General features: G+C 36.4%; 1 protein-coding gene across 5 annotated transcripts in view; it reads left to right on the top strand.

Annotated features, from left to right (window-relative positions):
* Nucleotides 1-17248: 17248 nt before the first annotated feature.
* The window catches only part of LOC132177027 (MADS-box protein JOINTLESS-like), a 44265-nt gene continuing 41164 nt past the window's right edge, over nucleotides 17249-20349 (top strand). For 4 of the 5 annotated variants that reach the window (XM_059589228.1, XM_059589227.1, XM_059589226.1 and 1 more), the window contains exons 1-2: nucleotides 17249-17552; nucleotides 17919-18127. In XM_059589228.1, the coding sequence (XP_059445211.1) occupies nucleotides 17946-18127 (182 nt within the window). In that variant the 5' untranslated portion in view covers nucleotides 17249-17552; nucleotides 17919-17945. The remainder of the gene's footprint in view (nucleotides 17553-17918; nucleotides 18128-20349) is intronic. The other variant, XM_059589225.1, reaches the window with a different exon arrangement.

Raw genomic sequence — 20349 nt, 5'->3', positions numbered from 1 at the left:
AAGATCTATAATTACTTCTTCGCTGTTTTATTTTTGTTCTTCGTTGCAACCTACCAAGTTAAGCTTCATCAATTGGTATCAAAGCTCAATTATTTTCTGTCTTGAAATTTGATCTCTCTGGAAATCATGTCCGGACATGGCTTCTGGTTGTCGGGACATGTCTTGTAAATAGGAGTCTCTGGAAATCATGCCCGGACACGTCTTTTGGCTATCCGGCCATGTCTTGCAATTTGATCTCTCTGGAAATCATGTTCAGACACGTCTTTTGGCTATTTGGACATGTCTTCTCAAATGAAGTCTCGAGAAACAGTGTCCGGACGTGTTCACACCTTGTCCGGACAAGTCAGTCTTTGTTGATGTCTCTAGAATTGCTGTCTGGACCTGTCCTCTGGGTGTTCGAACACTCTAGATTGAAAATCCCGATATCTTCAATTCTTCATGCTAAACCTCATTTTAAACTGATTACAAACATATCACCAAATAAGCCAAATAAACTAACACAAAGTACTTGATAAATGAATATGTTGGGTTCGAATCCCACAATGAGAATCTTCGATTAGTGTAATCCTTGGTTCTCCTTAATGTTCTGGTGGAGTTGGATTAGGTTATGACTTAATCAGACTAGAGGAAGTGTCTGGAATTTTTATCGTCTACACTCCTCATGTGCAGCTCCCAATGAGTAAGTACTACTATGGTTACGCAAACTAAGGTTTAAATTAGTCTATTGTAGTCTCATTTGAACAGGATAAGTTCTTGTATGAACGTGAGTTAGGGTTTCACAATTTTTCATTTTCTTGTACTTGAATATTGTGCAATCGAGGTTTTGATCAAGGCATTTTGTGAAATACCATTGTTCCGCACTCATTGAACGGGCTGCGTTCACCATTGCTATTGGGACTGTCTGTAAGTCTTCAAATTCACCCTCATTTGAACTAGATGCAATCACCCTTGTAATTGAGCTTTTCTAGAGCTTGAATTTTAAAGTCTTGAGCACCCAATCAAAAAACCTTTCAATCATGGATGTGATCAAGGCTTACTAGAACCTTATCTTGAAGTGCTTCCATGTTCTTGTTCGAATGACTTTTGACAGATCTTGTAATCAACAACTTTTGATCTTCAACTTTCATCTAAGTCTGAGACCATATATTAAGACCAACTTATACCCCAACAAGTTTTGACAATGAATATTCCAACATTAAAAACCTAACACAAGACATTTTTTTTCGAAGTTAGACTCAGAGTGTGTTCCCTATATGCCTAATTACCTTAGTGGCTAAGGGCAAACATGTCTTACTTATCTTTCTCTGTTGATCTTATTCTTTAAATGCAGGGAGCCCAACTGATGGAGGATAATCAGCGACCAACACTGGTATCATGTCTAATTGAATTTCCTTTTTTTCTTTGTTTCCCTGCTTCTGATCATTTGGTGGACAATGTCTCTTTTAGCAGATGGAGAATCAACTTAACATTATAACATATCACTACGAAAATTCAATTTTTTGGCAACGGACCATTAGTGACGTGTCAAGGCTGTTGACACGTTACTAAAGGTTAGGAACGTGTCATTGGTAACGTGTTTGGAGCGTTTCCAAATTGGTCGTAACTACTAGGAATTTAGTAACGTGTCAATTTCTGACACGTTACTAAATGGTAATGTGTTAGTTTCTGACACGTTACTAAAGTCTAAAAAATTATTAAAAAAAAAATTCTGGACAAAAATTTGAATTTTTTTTCGAATTTTTCGAATTTTTTTTTCGGAATTTTTTTTAATAATATTATGGAATCTGATTTTCAAAAATCCGAACCCAGCACAGTTGATATCATGGAATCTGATTTTTTTTTTTCAAATAATATGATGGAATCAGATTTAATAAACCATCAAATAATATCATAGAACTCAGAATGCCTTGAATCAGTTTCAACAACATATACAAACATCTGCAACTTTCCTCTGGAACTCGAGCTCCATTTAGGCCCGATATTCAGCTATCTCCTTTTCAGCCTCTTCTTTGGCTTGTTTCAACCTAGCCATTTTTTCTAACAATAGAAAGACAAGCTATATATATTAAACCCCAATATATTAATGCAAAACACAAGATATATATAATGAGGAATATATATACCTAAGGAGATGGATGAAGAGAGGCCGGACCTGCCGGAAGGAGTTGTCGGAGAGAGAGAGAAATTTCCTTGAGGAGATGGAAGAAGAGGAAATTCCCTCTTCTTCGAAGAAGAGAAAGGAAAAGATAGAGAGAAAAAGAGAAGAAGGCCTGTGCGGGGGAGGTAGAACAAAAATAGGAGGGAAGAAAGAAAGAAAAAGGGGAAAAAAAAATTGGAAACCAGCTGGTCGCAGGTTCCCAATGCCTTATTGTAACCTGTGGTTAATTTGGACACGTTACCAATTTGGTAACGTGCCATTATGACGCGTTACCAATGAGACATGTTATCAAATTGGTAATGTGTCTCATTGAGACGTTACCATTTTGGTAACGTGCCATTATGACATGTTACCAATTGGTAACGTGCCATTATGACACGTCACCAAATGGTGACGTGTGGAGTCTTACACGTTACTAAATATTTTAGTAACGTGTCATTAACTGTCACGTCACTAAATGGTGACGTGGCGGATATTAATGAATAGTATACACGTCACTAATACACCTATTTTTTTGTAGTGCATGTAATTGAACAAGGCCAATCATCTTAGTCAATGACCAATAATACTTGCAGGTCAGCTGATCCTCCTCAACACCAAGACATCGACAATTCTCTCAAGTTGGGGGGTAAGTTTGCAACATTGCAACACTAAATTTCTTTCTCTGGTTTTCTGCTTATAATATGTAGTTAAATTCAGAGTTCAATCCAGGGATATCTTAAGTTCAAATTTATATATAATCTTCTTAAATTTAGGCATATATTATCTAGAAATATAAGGATAATATGAAATTAATTAGTGGTTGCACTGGCTGAGTGGTGACCAAATGCCAAAGACATATTGTACATGCTGCTACTGGAGAGACACTATTTGATTACCTTGGTATATCTTGCAGGTTACCTTTCCCGAATTGATTTTGAAAGATAAAGAAAGTCAAGAGTACATGGAGACGCTTAATTTTCTCTATTGAAAAACAAGCACGTCTAAGTAAAACCCAGCTAACTCTTGATCAAAATAAATTTTAGTTTCCGCAAGTTGATCAAAATAAAGTCCCACATATGTATATGGTGATCAGCCATGGATGCTTGATTTATGCTATGCATGAATAATCAAGGGCCAACTTGCTTCAATGGGCTATAAAGAAGACTGGAAAACAAAAAGTTGCTTGTTTGAGGATATATATGCATAAAATGAGCAGGATGAAGCTGTCATGTGCCTGACTTTTATCTGGGAAACTTGCAAGACATAGTACTTAACCAATGAAGAGCTGCAGAATTATTAAATCTACAGCTTTGTAATCGTAAAAACTCCACCTATATGGATCAAATTTGACAAACTATGTTAGGGTTATCTCACATCAGTTGTAAAAGGAGTAGGTGGTCAATTTATAAGTGTGAGGAAAATCTTTATCTCTTGAGCTAGTTTTGACGTTAAGAGAGACCCAAGATCACCTAACATTGGTATCAGAGTCTAGGTTGGCCCAACGATCCATGGGAGAAACATGGTTTCTACTCTAACACAGGGCTCGATATGTGAGGGAGAGATTGTTGGGGTTATCCCACATTAGTTGTGGAAGAGGCTGATGGTCAATTTATAAGTGATGAAAAGCCTCATCTTTTAAGCTGGCTTTTGGGGTTGAGAGAGGCCCATGACCGCCCAACAAACTATGTTGTGTTCCCTCTATTTTTTTTACATGTAACATGGGTACTGTTCCATTTTTGAACTATCTTTAGCAAAGTTCAACCCAAATAAAATCACATGGGCTTAGAAGGAAAATGTTTCCTCGGGCAATACAAGATATACCTATTTTTATTGTTGTTATCGTGCACAATAATGATGAACAATATAGAATTGAAAAGAGAGTTGATACATAGATTTAATGTGGTTCGTTAATGTGTCTATCTCCACAGAGAGTACGACTGTATTTTACAATTAATGATTCAGGGTTATATATATATATTTTGGAAATCTCCAAAATACCCTGTATCGTAACACCACAACCTAGTCGTTCCCCCTGCAAACTTAATTTCGCACATGGGCTAATGGACTCCCACTCCATTAACGTCGCTTCGCTCTGTTCACTCCACTCACGTCTACTTAGCCAACCAAGCCACTAGTTCCAACATTTTTTTTTTTTTCAAGTGGGTGCATTTTTTGTATTTTTTTTATAAAAAAAAAAAAAAAAAATAGGACTTGGACCTAGTCCATATCCAAACAAAGAATACCTAATGTACTAAGCCTAACCATAATGAATGAGATTTTATACCTACTGTACTGAGCCTAACCATAATGAGATTAATTTCATGCATTGTGGTCCTTCCTCCAATTTTCTCCAGTACGATGGGTTGTTGTAAGAGCTTAATTTTCTTACTAAGTGAAGAAAAATAAATATCATTGTACAGCATGTTTTGCTCTTCTCGACCAAACCAAAGTAAAGTATAGGATTGCATTTAATGCTTTTACACCAATGAGAAAAAAATATTCACTTAGTGGGAACCGAATCCTGTCCATTATTGTCATTTTCAGACAAATTTACTCTCTCCAACATTGTCGGCTAAAAGGTGCTTTTTTTTTTTTTTTGTTAGTTAGCTATTTTTATTATTATTATTATTATTTTAATTGATTGGAAAATAGAAATGAAGACCGTCACTATTCTTAATTCTAAAGGAAAAGAGGACGGGAAAAAATAAACAAAAACCGAATAAAGAGGTGGATTCTCTATTAACAGACTCAACACAAACAAATGATGAGTAGAAAATTTGACAACAAAATGTGTCGCTCTTTTCAAATTGGCCGCATAAAACAGTAAGAGAAGCAAATCATGGACCGTTGAGTTTACTTTTACTTTTTGTTGCTCTCTCTTGTTTTTTTTTTTTTTTTTTTTTTTGACATGTCCGCACAAGAAAGGGAAGAGGATTCGAACTAGTGACCTCCACTTCATTAAGTGTGGTCCCAGCCGATTGAGCTACATTTTGGGGACGTTGCTCTCCCTTGTTGATAATTAGGTGGGTAACACAACCAAATTCTTAAATTCCCCTCTTGCAGGCCGGAAGAGATTCAATGTGTTTTCACCAAGCTTGAATGATGACCATTTATTGTATAACGGAGCTCTCACAAGCAAGTGCCCCCATCTAGTTAGTGAACTACGTATATATTAGGAAATAAAAAACTATATATAGTATTCTAATTTTTCCATATTAAGGGAGTCACAAATCCGAGAAGAAAAAAAAAAGATATGTTTGACATTTCGATTTCATACGTAAAAAGTGCAATTTTAAACCAAACAACAGAAAATAGATAGTTTGGGCCAGATTGCGTTTTTAAAAAATTGTAATTCGAAAACATAGAAAATATGTGTTTTCAAATCGTACGTAAGGATGTGTTTTTTAAAATGCATAATTTTAAATGCTAAATTACGTTTTTAAAATCGCACTTTTTAAAATCGCAAATCCAAATAAAGCCTAAATAAAAGATAAAATATGTGTTATTAGTTCTTCTAATAGATGGCCTTTACGAGGAATATGAGTCTCTACAGAATCTGAGTCTCTACAGAATCTTACGCGTGTAACTAAACCTAATGAATGGTAGGTTCTTTTATTTTTTGGAGTTAATGATGTAAAATAAGAACTAATTGATGTTTATATATAGTGTTGTGACCGTGCACAACAATGATGAATAATATGTGTTGTTCCAAATATCTACCTAAATTAGTAGGTAAATAATGGTACGTTTTACCTGCAAGTGCACAAGGTCAACATAGTAGTACATAGAGCAAGTAAAGGATCTTCCCACGAGAATTGCTGAATTTTGCTTAAAAATAAATTCCTTAAGTAAAACAAAGATTGATTTTTTAAGTGATGATAATAAAAGGTAGGGCTTTGATATCCATCACTAATTATATTCAGCTAATATAACAATATGCCAATGCTTTAATCATGCTATGCATATCTAATGTTTGTTAACCTAAGGGCATGTCATATATTCCTTAAGCTATAAATCTGCCTAAACAACGAGTTAGGCATGGCATATACTCTAACTCTTTTCTTTTCTAAGGAATTTAGCATGGTGTATACTAAGTTGTTCCTTAGGAAAGCATATACTCTATGAAAATCGACAAACATATGAGGCCTAGGGCATGAGCGTATACTCCCAGTTCCCCATATTGATTAACCCAAGAACCCCGGTGTGGATTCTTTTGTTACTTTTATTAAACCTAGGACTCAGCCATCCAAATTGATTTAACTAACTACTCCATACCACATGCATATGTTGATCAGGCACACACATATGAGAAATTCATACAAGCAAGTGTTAATCAATTTAAATAGCACAACAAGATCATTACAAATGCAATAATATTGAAATATTAACTAAATATAACTAGGGCTTCAATCTAGTCCTACTAAATAAATTAGCTACACATAAAGTTGATGTTAAACATCTTCATAAAATAAAAGAACAGAAAGGAAAAGAATAAACCCGAGACTTGAACTTCTATTCTCCTCCTTACCAAGCATCCTTATTCTAGAGGCTTAAGGATCTATTTATAGGCTTTAAAAGTCCTTGACAAACTCATAAACCTAGGATTTTCGTAGGGTTTCAAAACCTATTACAATTGGGAGTTGAAAAACCCTAATATGAAAATATTAGCATCATGAACGCGGCTTTGAGCTGTCTTCTGTGCACGGGTGCGATCGATCATAACCCGTGTGCGCTCGATCGCAGGTCTGCGATCAATCCTTTTTTGTTATGCGCTCGATCGCTCCTGGCCTGCTTCGTGCTGTGTCTTCTCTGGTACTGCGCTCGATCGCAGGTACCCTGTGATCGATCGCAGTGTCAAGGGCTTCAATTTTTCCCTTCTTCTCACTTTAAGCCAAAATCTTCCAGATTTACTTCATTTTCTTCCAAAAGCCTACAAAAGATTGGAGAACACAAAAAAGAATTAAAATGACCTAATTAACTAAAACCAAATGATTAAAACATGCAAGTTAAGGGCTGAAAATATGAATATTTTAGTACTTAACAATATGTAATCTAAAAGAGAGAGATTAAGAGAGATTCGATACATAGATTTAACGTGGATTGGCAATATGCATACATTCACAAAGAGTGCGACTGTATTTTGCTATTAATTATTTAGGGTTACAACATAACATATATATAAGAAAATCATAATTGTACGGACGTATTTTGGAAATCCCCAAAACTCCCGCTCCATTAACGTTGCTTCGCTCCATTCACTCTGCTCCTTCTACTTGGTCAACCATTGGTGTTCTAATATGAGCAATTAGTTCCTCGACAATATATAATCTCAAAAACAAATATGAGAATGGAAAAACCTTAAAACGACTCCATTGACACCTCTTCGGGGCAGCTAAGCCCATGAAATCAATCCACTATAAGAAGAATAAGGAAGACAAGAAGAATTACAAAACCTTTGACTCTTCCTTGCACAAGACAAGCGACCTACTTAACTTCTACCTCAGTAGCCCTTTCCAGAACATCTGGCACAATTCTTCTAAAAGATTTCCTTTCACCGGAACTCTGATTGGCTTCACATATTTAATCTTTTCTCAAATAAACTAAAACAATATCTCTCTCTCTAAGCTCTCTAATTTTGCTCTCCAAAATACGTACATATCATAAGCAAAATAGTTTGTTTAAATAGAGAATAAAATAAAAATTCAGCAACCATGTCCGGACAGGGATAAGTGGGTGTCCGGACATGGCTAAGGTTACATATGCGTAACCCCGTGGTGTCGGGACACCCAAGTCATGTGTCCGGACATGCCATGAAAAATAGGCTTGCTGAAAATTGGGTCCGGACCCAGCTTCTAACGATCCGGACCTCCCCTTCAAAGACAGCTTGTTGGATGTAATGTTCGGACCCAGCTTCTGACGGTCTGGACAGGCCCTTTACATTTAACTTGCTGGATATTGTGTCCGGACCCAACTTCTGACGGTCCGGATAGGTCCTTCAAAATGAATTGTCTGGAAATTGGGTCCGGACCTGGCTTCTGGCGATCCGGATAGGGCTTTCTAGAATCCTGCTTTCTAGACATGCTAAGGTGTTCATTTTCAACAATTTACATGCAAAGCGAATGTGCCAAAACCTAAACTAACAAGAATGTTAAATATTTTCATTCAACCTGGTTTGATAGAAATGAAAAATAAAGAGAGGCTAAAGATCTAAAAGCTTTGTTTTCTAATTTCTCCTTTCGTGGGACTTGAAAAATAAAAGCAAATAAGGAAAGGAGTGAAGATTATAGGCCATAAGAAGGCCTAAAACATGGCGGCTAACAATCTCACTGCATAGGATCAGAGTTAATTACACGATGACTCATCTAAGGGTTTATTGAAATTGCTATGTTAGTATTAAATTGGGATAATTGTAGGATAAAAATATAATTTTCATCGTTACCTTTTCCTTAAGGAGAGACATTGTGTACAACATTTTTATCCCACAATGTTTCGGAATTTTTTTTTTTTTAAAAAAAAAAAGACTGGCCCAAGGTTTGATTGGGACTACCACGTGAGAATTAAGATAATTGTTGGATAAAAGTATAATTGCTAGCATTACTCTTTCTTAAGGAGAAACACTATATATCACAACTTTATTCTACAATGTAAATGTGCAGTCCCAACTAACAGTTGTAAATTTTTCTCTTTTTACAATGACGGATCAAAAGGTTGATTACGACTACCACATTCGTATTGTAGGATAATTGTAAAATAAAAATATAGTTTGTAGCATTACTTTTAAGAAAAATGAATGGTTTCATTTTTTTAAAAAAAATTTCTAATTGTTGGCCAACACAAGATATTCCTCTAACTCGTTCCCACAAGCTTGTCATTGGTTCAAATTTCAAAATCATCTTATGCATAACTCTTCACTCTGCTTGGGAAGTGTGGGGCAGACCAACACTACGATAGAATAGACCTGTTACGATCTTAGTATCCCACATTGGTTAAGTCTAATCTTGACCATTTGTATATAAGCTATTAGGCACCCTTCCCTTGCAAGTCGGTTTTCAAGGGTGAGTTCTACCCAAGGTTTGTAACATTTGGTATCAGAGCTAGCCACCATGTCGAGGGGTTCGAGTCACAGAGTGGGTGACCCATGGGTTAGATTAAAATACTGATAGGTGAGTGGAGCCGCTAAAAGAAAAAAGGCTGCCATCGGGTCAGTGTCGATAGAGTGGGACGCCGTGGACGTCGGCTACAGAAGCATGATGGTATGTTATGATCCTAGTGTCCCACATTGGTTAAGTCTAATCTTAGTCATGTATATATAAGGTCTTGGGCATTCTTCCCTTACAAGCTGGTTTTTAAGGATGAGTTCTACCCAAGGTTTGTAACAAGACCCACTAATATGCCGAATGTCTCTACTGCAATATGATGAGAGGCTATTCTTCCCGAATTAACAAAATGATCAAAACTTTCCACACCCCATGTGAGATTTACAAATTGTATGTACCCACTTCCTGTTAGTCTAGAAGGATCAAAAAACCATAATTCAAGACCATACAAACCCGTTACATGAAATGCACCAAACCCAAAACAAGCCAATCCCAAAAGATGTGGAGCTCAGCATGTCTAGAAGCACGGGAGAATGTTCTTTTGCTGATATTAGCATTACTATACCGTCCCTCTTCATTGCGGGTTGGTTATTCGTCAGCACGGGTTTAGCTTACAATGTATTTGGAAACCCTCTTCCAAATGAGTATTTTACATAGAGTTGATGGATTTTGTATTAGTAAACCTTGCATTTAAGCACATTTTTGACAAAAATGATCTCTAAGGTTTCATCTCTTTTCTCTCTAGCCGTAAAGAGACAAACCAGAGAACTCTCTTAAGGAGGCGGGAAGAACTCATTTCTTCCCTCCTCCCCCTCGCTAAACCTTTTCCTTCTTCTCTTCTTCCTTCTCTTATGACTATACCTTCAGGTTCCTACCAGCTAGATTTTCTTCTAGCTCCTTCTGCCTCATTTGAGGCCTTATCCATCGCTTTGTGTGATTTATACTTTCTCTTCCATAAATCGCCGCCTCAGCCTCCCCTTGGCCACCTTACCACTTCTTTTATGTTTCCGCACTGTCTCCTCCGGTTGGATTTGATTTGGGTCTTAGATTTGGCTTATTTGAAGCTCAATCTATCTTACCTTGGCAGATCCACCCTCCATGGTGCCGTTCAACCGTATTCTCTGACCTCCCCTCACCTTGTCGCCGCCTAACGCACCCCCACTCCTGTAGCTGCTGATTTATGGGTTTGAAAAACTTTTTCTGCTTAATTATCTATTGTTTTTCCGTTGTGTCCCTTCATCGTGCATCGCCAAGATCTCCACAAGCTACTCCACTCCTCTCCTCCAGGCTCCACGTCTTAATCGGTCCCCCACTCACCGGCATGTGGGGGGCCGATGAAGACGCCGGCGCATGGGTTGCACACCCATGTCTTGTCGCCCCATCTGTTGGTTTAGTTGTTGTAGAGGTGTTTCTGCGTTTTTTCCGTTCTTGTTGTATTTCTATTTGTTGTTTTATTTTCTGGTTGTATTTTTGCCTTTCGGTGTTTGTTTGTTGGAGTTTGGGTGCTTATCAGCGCGATTGACTCAACCTTTCTCGATGCCGGTTCAATGTTGGTTCTCTCTACAAGAGTACTGGAAGGTTTTCTTTCGGTTATTCTTGTATTGCCTTCGTTAGTAGTCCTTTGTGGCCACCCTTGTTTTCTTTGTTAGTTCTTATATTGGCTTAATTCAGTTTCAAAATGCAGAAGCTACTGTTCATAGGCTCAAACACTGATATAAAATACTCATAATCCAATCTCCACCGTTCATAATGTAGATTCATGTGTCATGAACATTCCTGCAAAATTTTAGCTCAATCGGACCACAAACGCACATTGATCGGAGCTGTTGATCAAGACTGGACAACATTTCCAGAATGTCTATCCGGACCGCCAGAAGCTGGGTCCGGACCTGAATTCCAGAAACTACATTTTGAGGGGGAGGTCCGAACCGCCAGAAGTTGGGTCCGGACCCGATTTCCAGCAAGCCATTTTATATGGCCTGTCCGGACACAAGACTTGGATGTTCGGACATCACTAGGTTACGCATATGTAATCCTAGCCATGTCCGGACCCTAGATTAGCCCTGTCCGGACATGGCTGCCGATTTGTTAGTTTATTTTCTATTTAAACAATCTGTTTTGCCTATTATACATACGTATTTTGAGAGCAAAAACAGAGAGCTTAGAGAGAGATATTGTTCTAGTTTATGTGAGTAAAGATTAAATACGTGAAGCCAATCAGAGTTCCGGTGAAAGGAAATCTTTTAGAAGAATTGTGCCAGATGTTCTGGAAAGGGCTACTGCGGTAGAAGTCAAGTGGGTCGCTTGTCGTGTACAAGGAAGAGTAGATTGCAAAGGTTTTGTAATTCTTCTTGTATTCCTTATTCTTCTTATAGTGGATTGATTTCCTGGGTTTGGCTGCCCCGGAGAGGTTTTACATTTAGAGAGTTCTCTAAATGGTTTCCTCTTCGTAACCAAATATCTGTGTTCTTGTTTTTCATTACATATCTGAATTTGGTTGATTATTAATTGTTAGGTCAAATCTTATTCCGCTTAATATTTGTGAATCACCTAGACATTTGAATAGGTGTCGTTTGGAGTCGTTTTAGAATTTTCAATTGGTATCAGAGCGGGTTCACTCTGTGAACGATTTATTTCCTGAGTGTGATCCGAGACTCCATATCAAATGTCTCATACTGTTGCTCCTAATTCTCTTCCCGTCTTTGACGGAACAAATTATACGCTTTGGAAAATTCGTATGAGAGCATATTTTAAATCCATTAATGTTTGGCATATTGTCGAATCTGGATGGACACGTCCAGAAAAAGCAATAGCTGAATGGACAACAGAGGAAAAGAATAATGCTACTGCGAATGACAAAGCTATAAATGCTATTTACATCTCTGTTTCAAATGAGGAATTTTCTAGAATTTCTAGATGTGAAATAGCTAAGGAAGCTTGGGAAACTTTAGAAATCACACATGAAGGAACTAAGGTTGTTAGAACTTCAAAAATTCAAATGTTGGTTTCTTAGTTTGAGGAGATTAGAATGCAGGAAGATGAAACTTTTGATGAATTTTATTCAAAGCTTAGTGCCATTAGAAACTCTACCATTAATTTGGGAAAGAAAATGGATGATGCTAAAGTGGTGAAAAAAATCTTAAGATCTTTGCCTGAGAGGTTTATTCCCCAAATTGCTGCTATACAACAGAGCAAGGACTTAGATACTATGAGAGTAGAAGAACTTGTAGGTTCTCTTCAGACCTTTGAGCTAATTCTTCCTAAACACAAGAACACCAAAAATATTGCTCTTAAGGAAAAAAATGTTAAGGTTGACTCTTGTGGTTCATCTGATGAGGATTCTGGAAATGAGGAAGAAATTGCTATGTTTGCTAAGAAGTTTAGGAAATTCTTTAGAGCCAAGAAAGGGAATTTTAGAAATAGCAATTCACAATTTTCTGAGAAATCTAGAAATGAGAATGTTGAGAAAGGAAAGTCACCTAGAGGTATCAAGTGTCACGAATGTGGTGGACATGGGCACATTCGTGTTGACTGTGCTAACTTGAGAAAGTCAAATGGCAAGGCATTTAATGTGACTCAAAGTGATGAGTCAGACAAGGACGATGCTGAACAAGGAGTTAATTACTTAGCATTTGGAGTTAGTTATGAGAGTGAGCATGAGAATAGTGAGTGTAATTCTCAAGACAAACAAGGTGTGTCCGATAATGATTCGGAAGAAGAAGATGATTTGCAAAATGCTTATAATAATCTCTTTGTGGAATACACTAAACTGAAAAAGCTGAATAAGCAGCAATTGAAGAAACTCAATGAGGTTAATCTTGAAAATGATCAACTTTCTGTCACCTTAACTGATTCTCTTGCTACTCATAATACTTTGATGTCTGAAAATCAAATGCTAATTGCCAAAGTGAAATCCTTAGAGAATGAACTGAATGAATCAAAGAATCATTTAACAAAATTCTCTAGTGAAAAGCTAAATCAAATGCTACATAATCAGAAACATTCGTTTGATAGAATTGGATTGGGTTTTGATAAATCTGCTATTTTATCTACTAATGTTGCTTCTTCTTCAAAGATGATTTTTGTGAAACCAGTGAACAAAGAAGATAGCTTGGCTGAAAAGAAGGTAATTTCTCCTCAAATTTCCAAAGGTAGAAAAGGTAAGAAAACTCTAACTGATTCTTATATGTCTAGTTCTAAGTCGAGAAGTATGCACATGTTAAGGAACCAACCTTCTCAAAGGTTTATTCCTACGTGTCATAACTATGGTAAGTTTGGACATATTCGTCCTAAGTGTTTTCAGCTTAACAGTCATGGGCCTAAAAGAGAATATTTCCATTCTAGAAATAGTTATGAGAAATTATTCAACATGATGAGAGACGTAGTAACACGGTTAGATGTCTTGGATAAGAGTCACACAGTTGTCCCTGATGTGAAGAAAGTTTGGGTCAAGAAGATTAATACCATTCACCCATTGAGGGGGAGTGGTAATGGACTCACCTAGATTAGGTGGGCACATAGACCATGCCTAGAAATTGAGCATATTGATATTTGTCTATAGCCGTTCTAGGGCATTTTTGTTTCTTTTTGAATTTTTGTTTGCTTTGTTTTTATTTTCTTTGAATATTTTTTTATTTTTTTAGATTGTTTTAATTGTTGGATACTCAGTTTCTCATGTCTTGTGCTCAAATGAATATTTTACATATGAGTGGGCTCAATATTTCTGCAATTTACATCTATTGTTCCATATGTTTCTGATATACCTTGTTTTTCTGAAGACTGTTAAAAGAGTAAGAGTCAGTTTTTCTCATGTTCGAAATTGTGCACTTTTTGCCCCCATTAGGTTTAGATTATTGTTATGTGTTTGGGAATTTGGAGCAAACATTTTGCTTGGAAGATAGGTAGTGTCAGTTTTATCCACTTGACCAACTCGTTAGTTGAACCTAGCTCCTAAAAATTCCAACATTTTCCAAAAAAACAAAAAAAAAAACAAAAAGAGGCATAAAATAAGCTCAAATGACATAGTTTTGCTTCTGTCTGTCCCTAAAGAAAGAATCAGTGATCAAATCATTGCGGAAATAGATGATTACTAAAGGACATGGTAAAAGCGAATGATTAGTCTCAGGGGGAGTGTATCGGATGAGGGAATCTAGGTCCTAACATTATAAGGTTTTACTGTGGCTTGAATCAGACTGTTTGTCTTTCATTTACAAAATGTCTGCCTAGATTTCCTTTCCACTGATGCAATCTTATTTAATGGGAGTTTTCACACACTACACATTCACATGAGATTTCTGATTATTGCCTACTTGACTGCATTCACAGAACAAGGTTGTGTCATGCATATGGTACATTTAAGGTGTAAGTGTGGTTTGTTGATCATTCTGGATTGTTAAGATATTCATAAGGGCATGCATGATTTATTGGATATCTATACAAGTTGTATTTCCTTAAAAAAAAAAAAAAAGGTTTATTGTTTATTTTGTTTTTGTATTAAGGGGGAGGATCAATTTTTTTTTGTGTGTTATTTTTTTTCTTTTTCTTTCTTTGTGATTCCATCTTTTCAACTTAAAGGATCAAGACTCACTCACCCAAGGTATGTTTTCTTCCCTTCTTCGTTTCAGTTTTGGTTTCGAATCCAATTCTAGGATGTGAACGTTTGGGTTTCAAAGTGTCATTCCAAATTGCTTGATTGCTTGATAATTTTTCTTCTCTCACAGAAGTGTAGCATAATCCATACGACTTTGGAGAAAGATGTGAAGTATATCAAGGATAGTCTTTGGCAAGAATAATCTATCTTATTTCCTTGTGGCTATTTTTTTCAGATTTCTTGGGTTGTTAGTTTGTTTGTTTCCTTTTGTCCTTCTGAGACAAAAAGGGGGAGTTGATTTGATGTGTCATTTTCATGTAAAAATTGTTTTTGTCCCCGAATGGCCAAAAGGGGGAGTTTGTTGGGTTATGTTTTGGCTCATTCAGTTTGCATGTAAAGTTGGTGAAAATGAAGCATCTCAAAGTGTTCAGAAACAGACTCTAGAAGGCCATGTCCGGACCACCAGAAGTCAGGTCCGGACCCAGTTTCAAGAGAATTCCTATTGAAGGACCTGTCCGGACCGCCAGAAGAAGGGTCCAGACACAGAAACCAGCAAGGCTATTCTAAAGAGCAGGTCCGGACCGCCAGAAGTAGGGTCCGGACCTGATTTCCAGAAACTATTATTTGATGGGGAGGTCCGGACCACCAGAAGCTGGGTCCGGACCCCATTTCCAGAAAGCCTCGATCTTTATGAGATGTCCGGACACAAGTGTTGGAGGTCCGGACATCGCTAGGTTACGCATATGTAACCCTAGCCATGTCCGGACCCCAGATTAGCCCTGTCCGAACATGGCTGCTTTATTTTGTTTTATTCTCTATTTAAACACGATTTTGCTACATTTATATGGATGTATTTTGGAGAGCAAAATCAGAGAGCTTAGAGAGAGATATTGTTCTAGCTTATTTGAGAAGGGATTAAATACGTGAAGCCAATCGGAGTTCCGGTGAAAGGAAATCTTATAGAAGAATTGTGCCAGATGTTCTGGAAAGGGCTACTGCGGTAGAAGTCAAGTGGGTCGCTTGTCGTGTACAAGGAAGAGTAAATTGCAAAGGTTTTGTAATTCTTCTTGTATTCCTTATTCTTCTTATAGTGGATTGATTTCCTGGGTTTGGCTGCCCCGGAGAGGTTTTACATTTAGAGAGTTCTCTAAATGGTTTCCTCTTCGTAACCAAATATCTGTGTTCTTGATTTTCATTACATATCTGTATTTGGTTGATTATTTATTGTTAGGTTAGATCTTATTCTGCATAATATTTGTGAATCACCTAGACATTTGAATAGGTGTCGTTTGGAGTCGTTTTAGAATTTTCATTCTTGATGGGCCGGATTATTCATTTGATCAATTCTTGACAGTTTTTTGGTTCTCTTATGGTGGTGCCTTTTTTTGGTTGGTTCGTGGCTGTTGTTTGGGTTGCCTACACCTTTTTATTTTCATAGGATCCCCCGCTTTCTTTCTTTTTTGGATTAAGAGCGGCAATAATCATCCACTATAATAATTTTCTCTTATTTGAAAAAAAAAAAAAAAAGAAATTAAAAAAAAAAGCCACATTTCCTATCATCCTCGCGCATAGCCATCTAGCTAGCCTTCCCGCTTCCTTGACAGTTGACACTTTGATTTAAAAGAACATTTAGGCTGTTACAAAAAAAAAAAAAAAAAAAAAAAAAAAAAAAAAGCGCATTTATTCCTTCGTACCCAAACCGGTGAACCATCAAAGTCCAACCAATAATTAGATATTTTTCCAATTATTTGCCATCCCTCCACGTTAAAAAAAAAAAAAAATACTTATATTAATGAATACTATATATTATATTTTTATAGTATATATTATATTTTTTTTTTTCAAAAAAAAAAACTATATATTATGATTTTATCTATATTAATACTATATATTGTATTATATTTTTATAGTATATATTATAATATATATAGTATATATATTAAAAAATACTATATTAATGCTTTTTTTTTCAAAAAAACAAATATTATATATTATATTTTTATCTTCTAACTATCACACAATATTAATGAAATAGTCTTAAGTCTTAACCAATATCACAATTTAATTGCTTTCTTAAAATATATAAGTTAAGATTAACTCAAGGAAGGAAAATGTATATATATATATATATAGTGACGGTTGTGGGTACATTACATGTCAAAATTTCTGTCCAGTGATGAAGTGTGTCAATTTGTACGGAAAGCGAACCTGACCATATAAAATAACCAGGAAAACCTCAAGTTCCGTTCCCAATTTATCACCTGGCTTCACCCAAAATGGAACCAAAATTTTTAAATAAATAAAGGAGAAAAAAAAAGGTTTTATTCTGTCCATCTCATTCATTCTCTTTCTCTCTCCCTATCTTCAAAAAACTTTTCGTGGCAGAAAGCCATTAATGCCAGCCTTGTGTCTGGTTGTGTAAAAGATGTCAGCAGGCCTACAAAAAGTGACAATGAAGCTAGAAAAGTAGGGTTCATCAATTATTCTTCCTCTTCACCACAGTGCTTCTTCAAACTAGGGTTGGTTAGAGATTGTTGGCCTAATTTGGAAAATTGCTGCTCTTTTTCTGTTTTATGCAACACCCATCTTTCTTTTTTCCTTTGTTCTTACTCTACAATATTCCTGTCTCTCTCTCTCTCTCTCTCCATATTTTCCATTTATACAATGCGTAATCAGTAGAAGACTGGAGGAAGATCTGCTAAATTAATCGATTGTTGTCTGAAGGGTAGGTTCAATTTCAGCTTATGTTTCATATTTTTCCATATTTTTTTGGGGGGGAGAGAGCAAGTGCAGTTTGATTTTTCATTTTTTAAAAGAACTTTCTTCGTTCTATTATCCTCTCTCTTTCTGGTTTACTCTCTCACTTTAATTATTCTTTCTGATTTCCTACATGATTAACATTAAATTAGCTTCTCCCTTTCTGTATTTTTCATGCATAAGAGTTTAAATTTGCTCTCTCTGAGATACTTGGGTTGAAACTTTTGTTGAAGATAATTGTTTCTCTTTTCTACAAGCATAGTTTGTAAAGCGATTTACTCTTCCTAGAAATTACTAAGTTGGGACTGATAATTTTGATTGGTTTCATGTAAAGGGTCGGATCATTTTTCTTCTCTAAAAAATGACGAGGAGGAAAATCCAGATAAAAAAGATTGACAACACAACGACAAGGCAGGTGACTTTCTCTAAGAGGAGGAGGGGGCTGTTTAAGAAGGCTCTGGAGCTCTCAACTCTCTGTGATGCTGAAATTGCTCTCATTGTCTTCTCTTCTACTGGAAAGCTCTTTGACTACGCCAGCTCAAGGTTTCTCTCTCTTTCTACTTTGAGAAACATTTAGTTTTTCTACTTATAGTGTATGTATGTATGTATGTATACATTTTGATCGTTTTATTCATGCACTGTCCAATAGTTTTATCATTTCTTGATATCGTGGAGTCCTATCATTTCTTGAGAGGGAGGGAGAGAGAATGAAGATCCGAGTCAAACAACAAGACTGAGCAAACCTAAAGAGGGAGTGACTGAAAAAATGTACTAGGATACATCAAATAAAGAAACTTAAGTACTGCCGAGTCTTCTGCTTTCTGCAAACCACAGTTTTCAACTTTTAGAAGAAGAGAAGTTAATCTTACCATGAAGGGTTTAATGTGTCGCTGCTACCTATTTGCCTTTTCGATCACTCCAATCAAAGAGAAGTTGTCAGCATTTATAAAAGGACGTCTTCATAAAATATAGCACTAATTTAGGCGCATACTTCAGAAGACAAATTCTTACCATGAGGCCACAAACTTATAATTGTGTTGTCGTGTTCATCTCCTCAGTTTACACATGTCGTCCTACATTGTAATTACATTCTTCGATTCACTTGAAAACTCTTCCTTTCTAGCAATTAGTTATAGGTGCAATAATAGTGTTGAAAATTCTGATAAAACAACGATAAAAAAAAAAAAAAAAAAAATTAACTTGTGATTGTTGCCACCTTTCTTGAATCCATCTTAATTCCCTCACTAGAGATCACAAAACCCAAAAACACCAGACTAGTTGTGCTAAACGGTTCAAGTTGTTAACATATATAGGCTCCATTTTGTTCTCTCGAAGCTTCTAAATGATTTGCTGAAAATGCAGCAAGTGTTGATCTATCCTATATGACCAGTCGACCGGTTCATTATGTAATCTTTCCTTGAGGGTTAAGTTAGAGAATAATAAAAAGTAAATCTCTATTTATTGTCTGCATTTATTTTTAGGCTAATATAGGATCATAGATCTCTAATTCAGAATCTTTCCTTACTAGAGTCCACCTAGTCTTAGATGTGATCAAGACCTAACTAGTCTCTTATGCAATCAATAGTCTATTGTTTTTTATTTAAAGGGAAACTATCAATAAGAAATATATGAGTTGATTATCATTTTAGAACACCGTTTAATGTGTTTTTAGAGGTTAAGGCTCTCTCGAAATAACCATTAGAGATCACGGCTCTCTCTCGATTACTAGTTGGTTCACATTAATTCATCTATCATATTCAATAAAAAGATCTCTGTCACTCAATAGAGACATTCAAAAGAGTCTCTCCAGGGGCTGCTTTCGAGCCCACCTCCGCATTGCATTCGGGCAAATCATACTTGCTCATTGATTGACTAACGCCCTCCTCCCGCCGCTTTTTCTATCCACAGCGGCTTCCACGTGGGTGTTCATTGCTCTAATATCAACACATATATGCCAAGAACCATCCCTTTTCATTACAAGGGTTGGAACAATAACCCCTTAGCAATAAACTCATCTACTTGCCTTTGAAACTCTTTTTGCTCCTAAGGATTCATTGTATGAGGTGCCTTGTTAAGAGGACTAGCACCAAGTATGAAATCAATGCTATGTTATTTCACGTGTAGAGCATCTTTAAATTCATGGCATAATGTATCGTATCCATGGTAAGAGGCAACTCACTTTTGTGCTCATTTCCCTCTAGAGAAATAAAGGCATAGGATAAGTAGACTCCACCAAGGCCTTTTCAACTTCGGCTTTTTACAACAAATTTTTTCCCTCTCCCTTTAGGTGGCTTGGGACAACTCTCCTTTTTATTAGGCCCTAAACCCACCTTCACTCTATCTTTCATAAAAGAATAAGTATTTTTAAACACATCATGAATAACCTTTCTATCATATTGTTGGGGTTGACCAAGTAACAAATTCCACGTGTTCATAGGAATATAACACTTCAGCCGAACCAAGCATTGCTTAAGTACTTGTACCTCATTCAATTTTTTCACTATCTTTGTCACAACGTACAACTTTCTCTATTAACGATAACATCACATACTTTGCCATGAGATCATGTAAATGGCCTGCTCTCGAGCTCCTACAAACCATTAGAGATTCTCCTTGGCGTATGACTTCTTCTTTCCTACCTACTCATCAAATATTGGCTCACCTATGTGATTCTCTTCATCTACAATTTCCTCCACAAGAGAAATAATTATATGCTTACAACAATCCGAAGTGGTCTGACCAAATCCTTGGCATTTAAAATATCG

This window comes from Corylus avellana, chromosome ca4 (assembly GCF_901000735.1).
Source record: "Corylus avellana chromosome ca4, CavTom2PMs-1.0".
NCBI lineage: Eukaryota > Viridiplantae > Streptophyta > Magnoliopsida > Fagales > Betulaceae > Corylus > Corylus avellana.
Note: the sequence above shows the minus strand (reverse complement) of the source record. Positions and strands in the feature narration are given on the sequence as shown.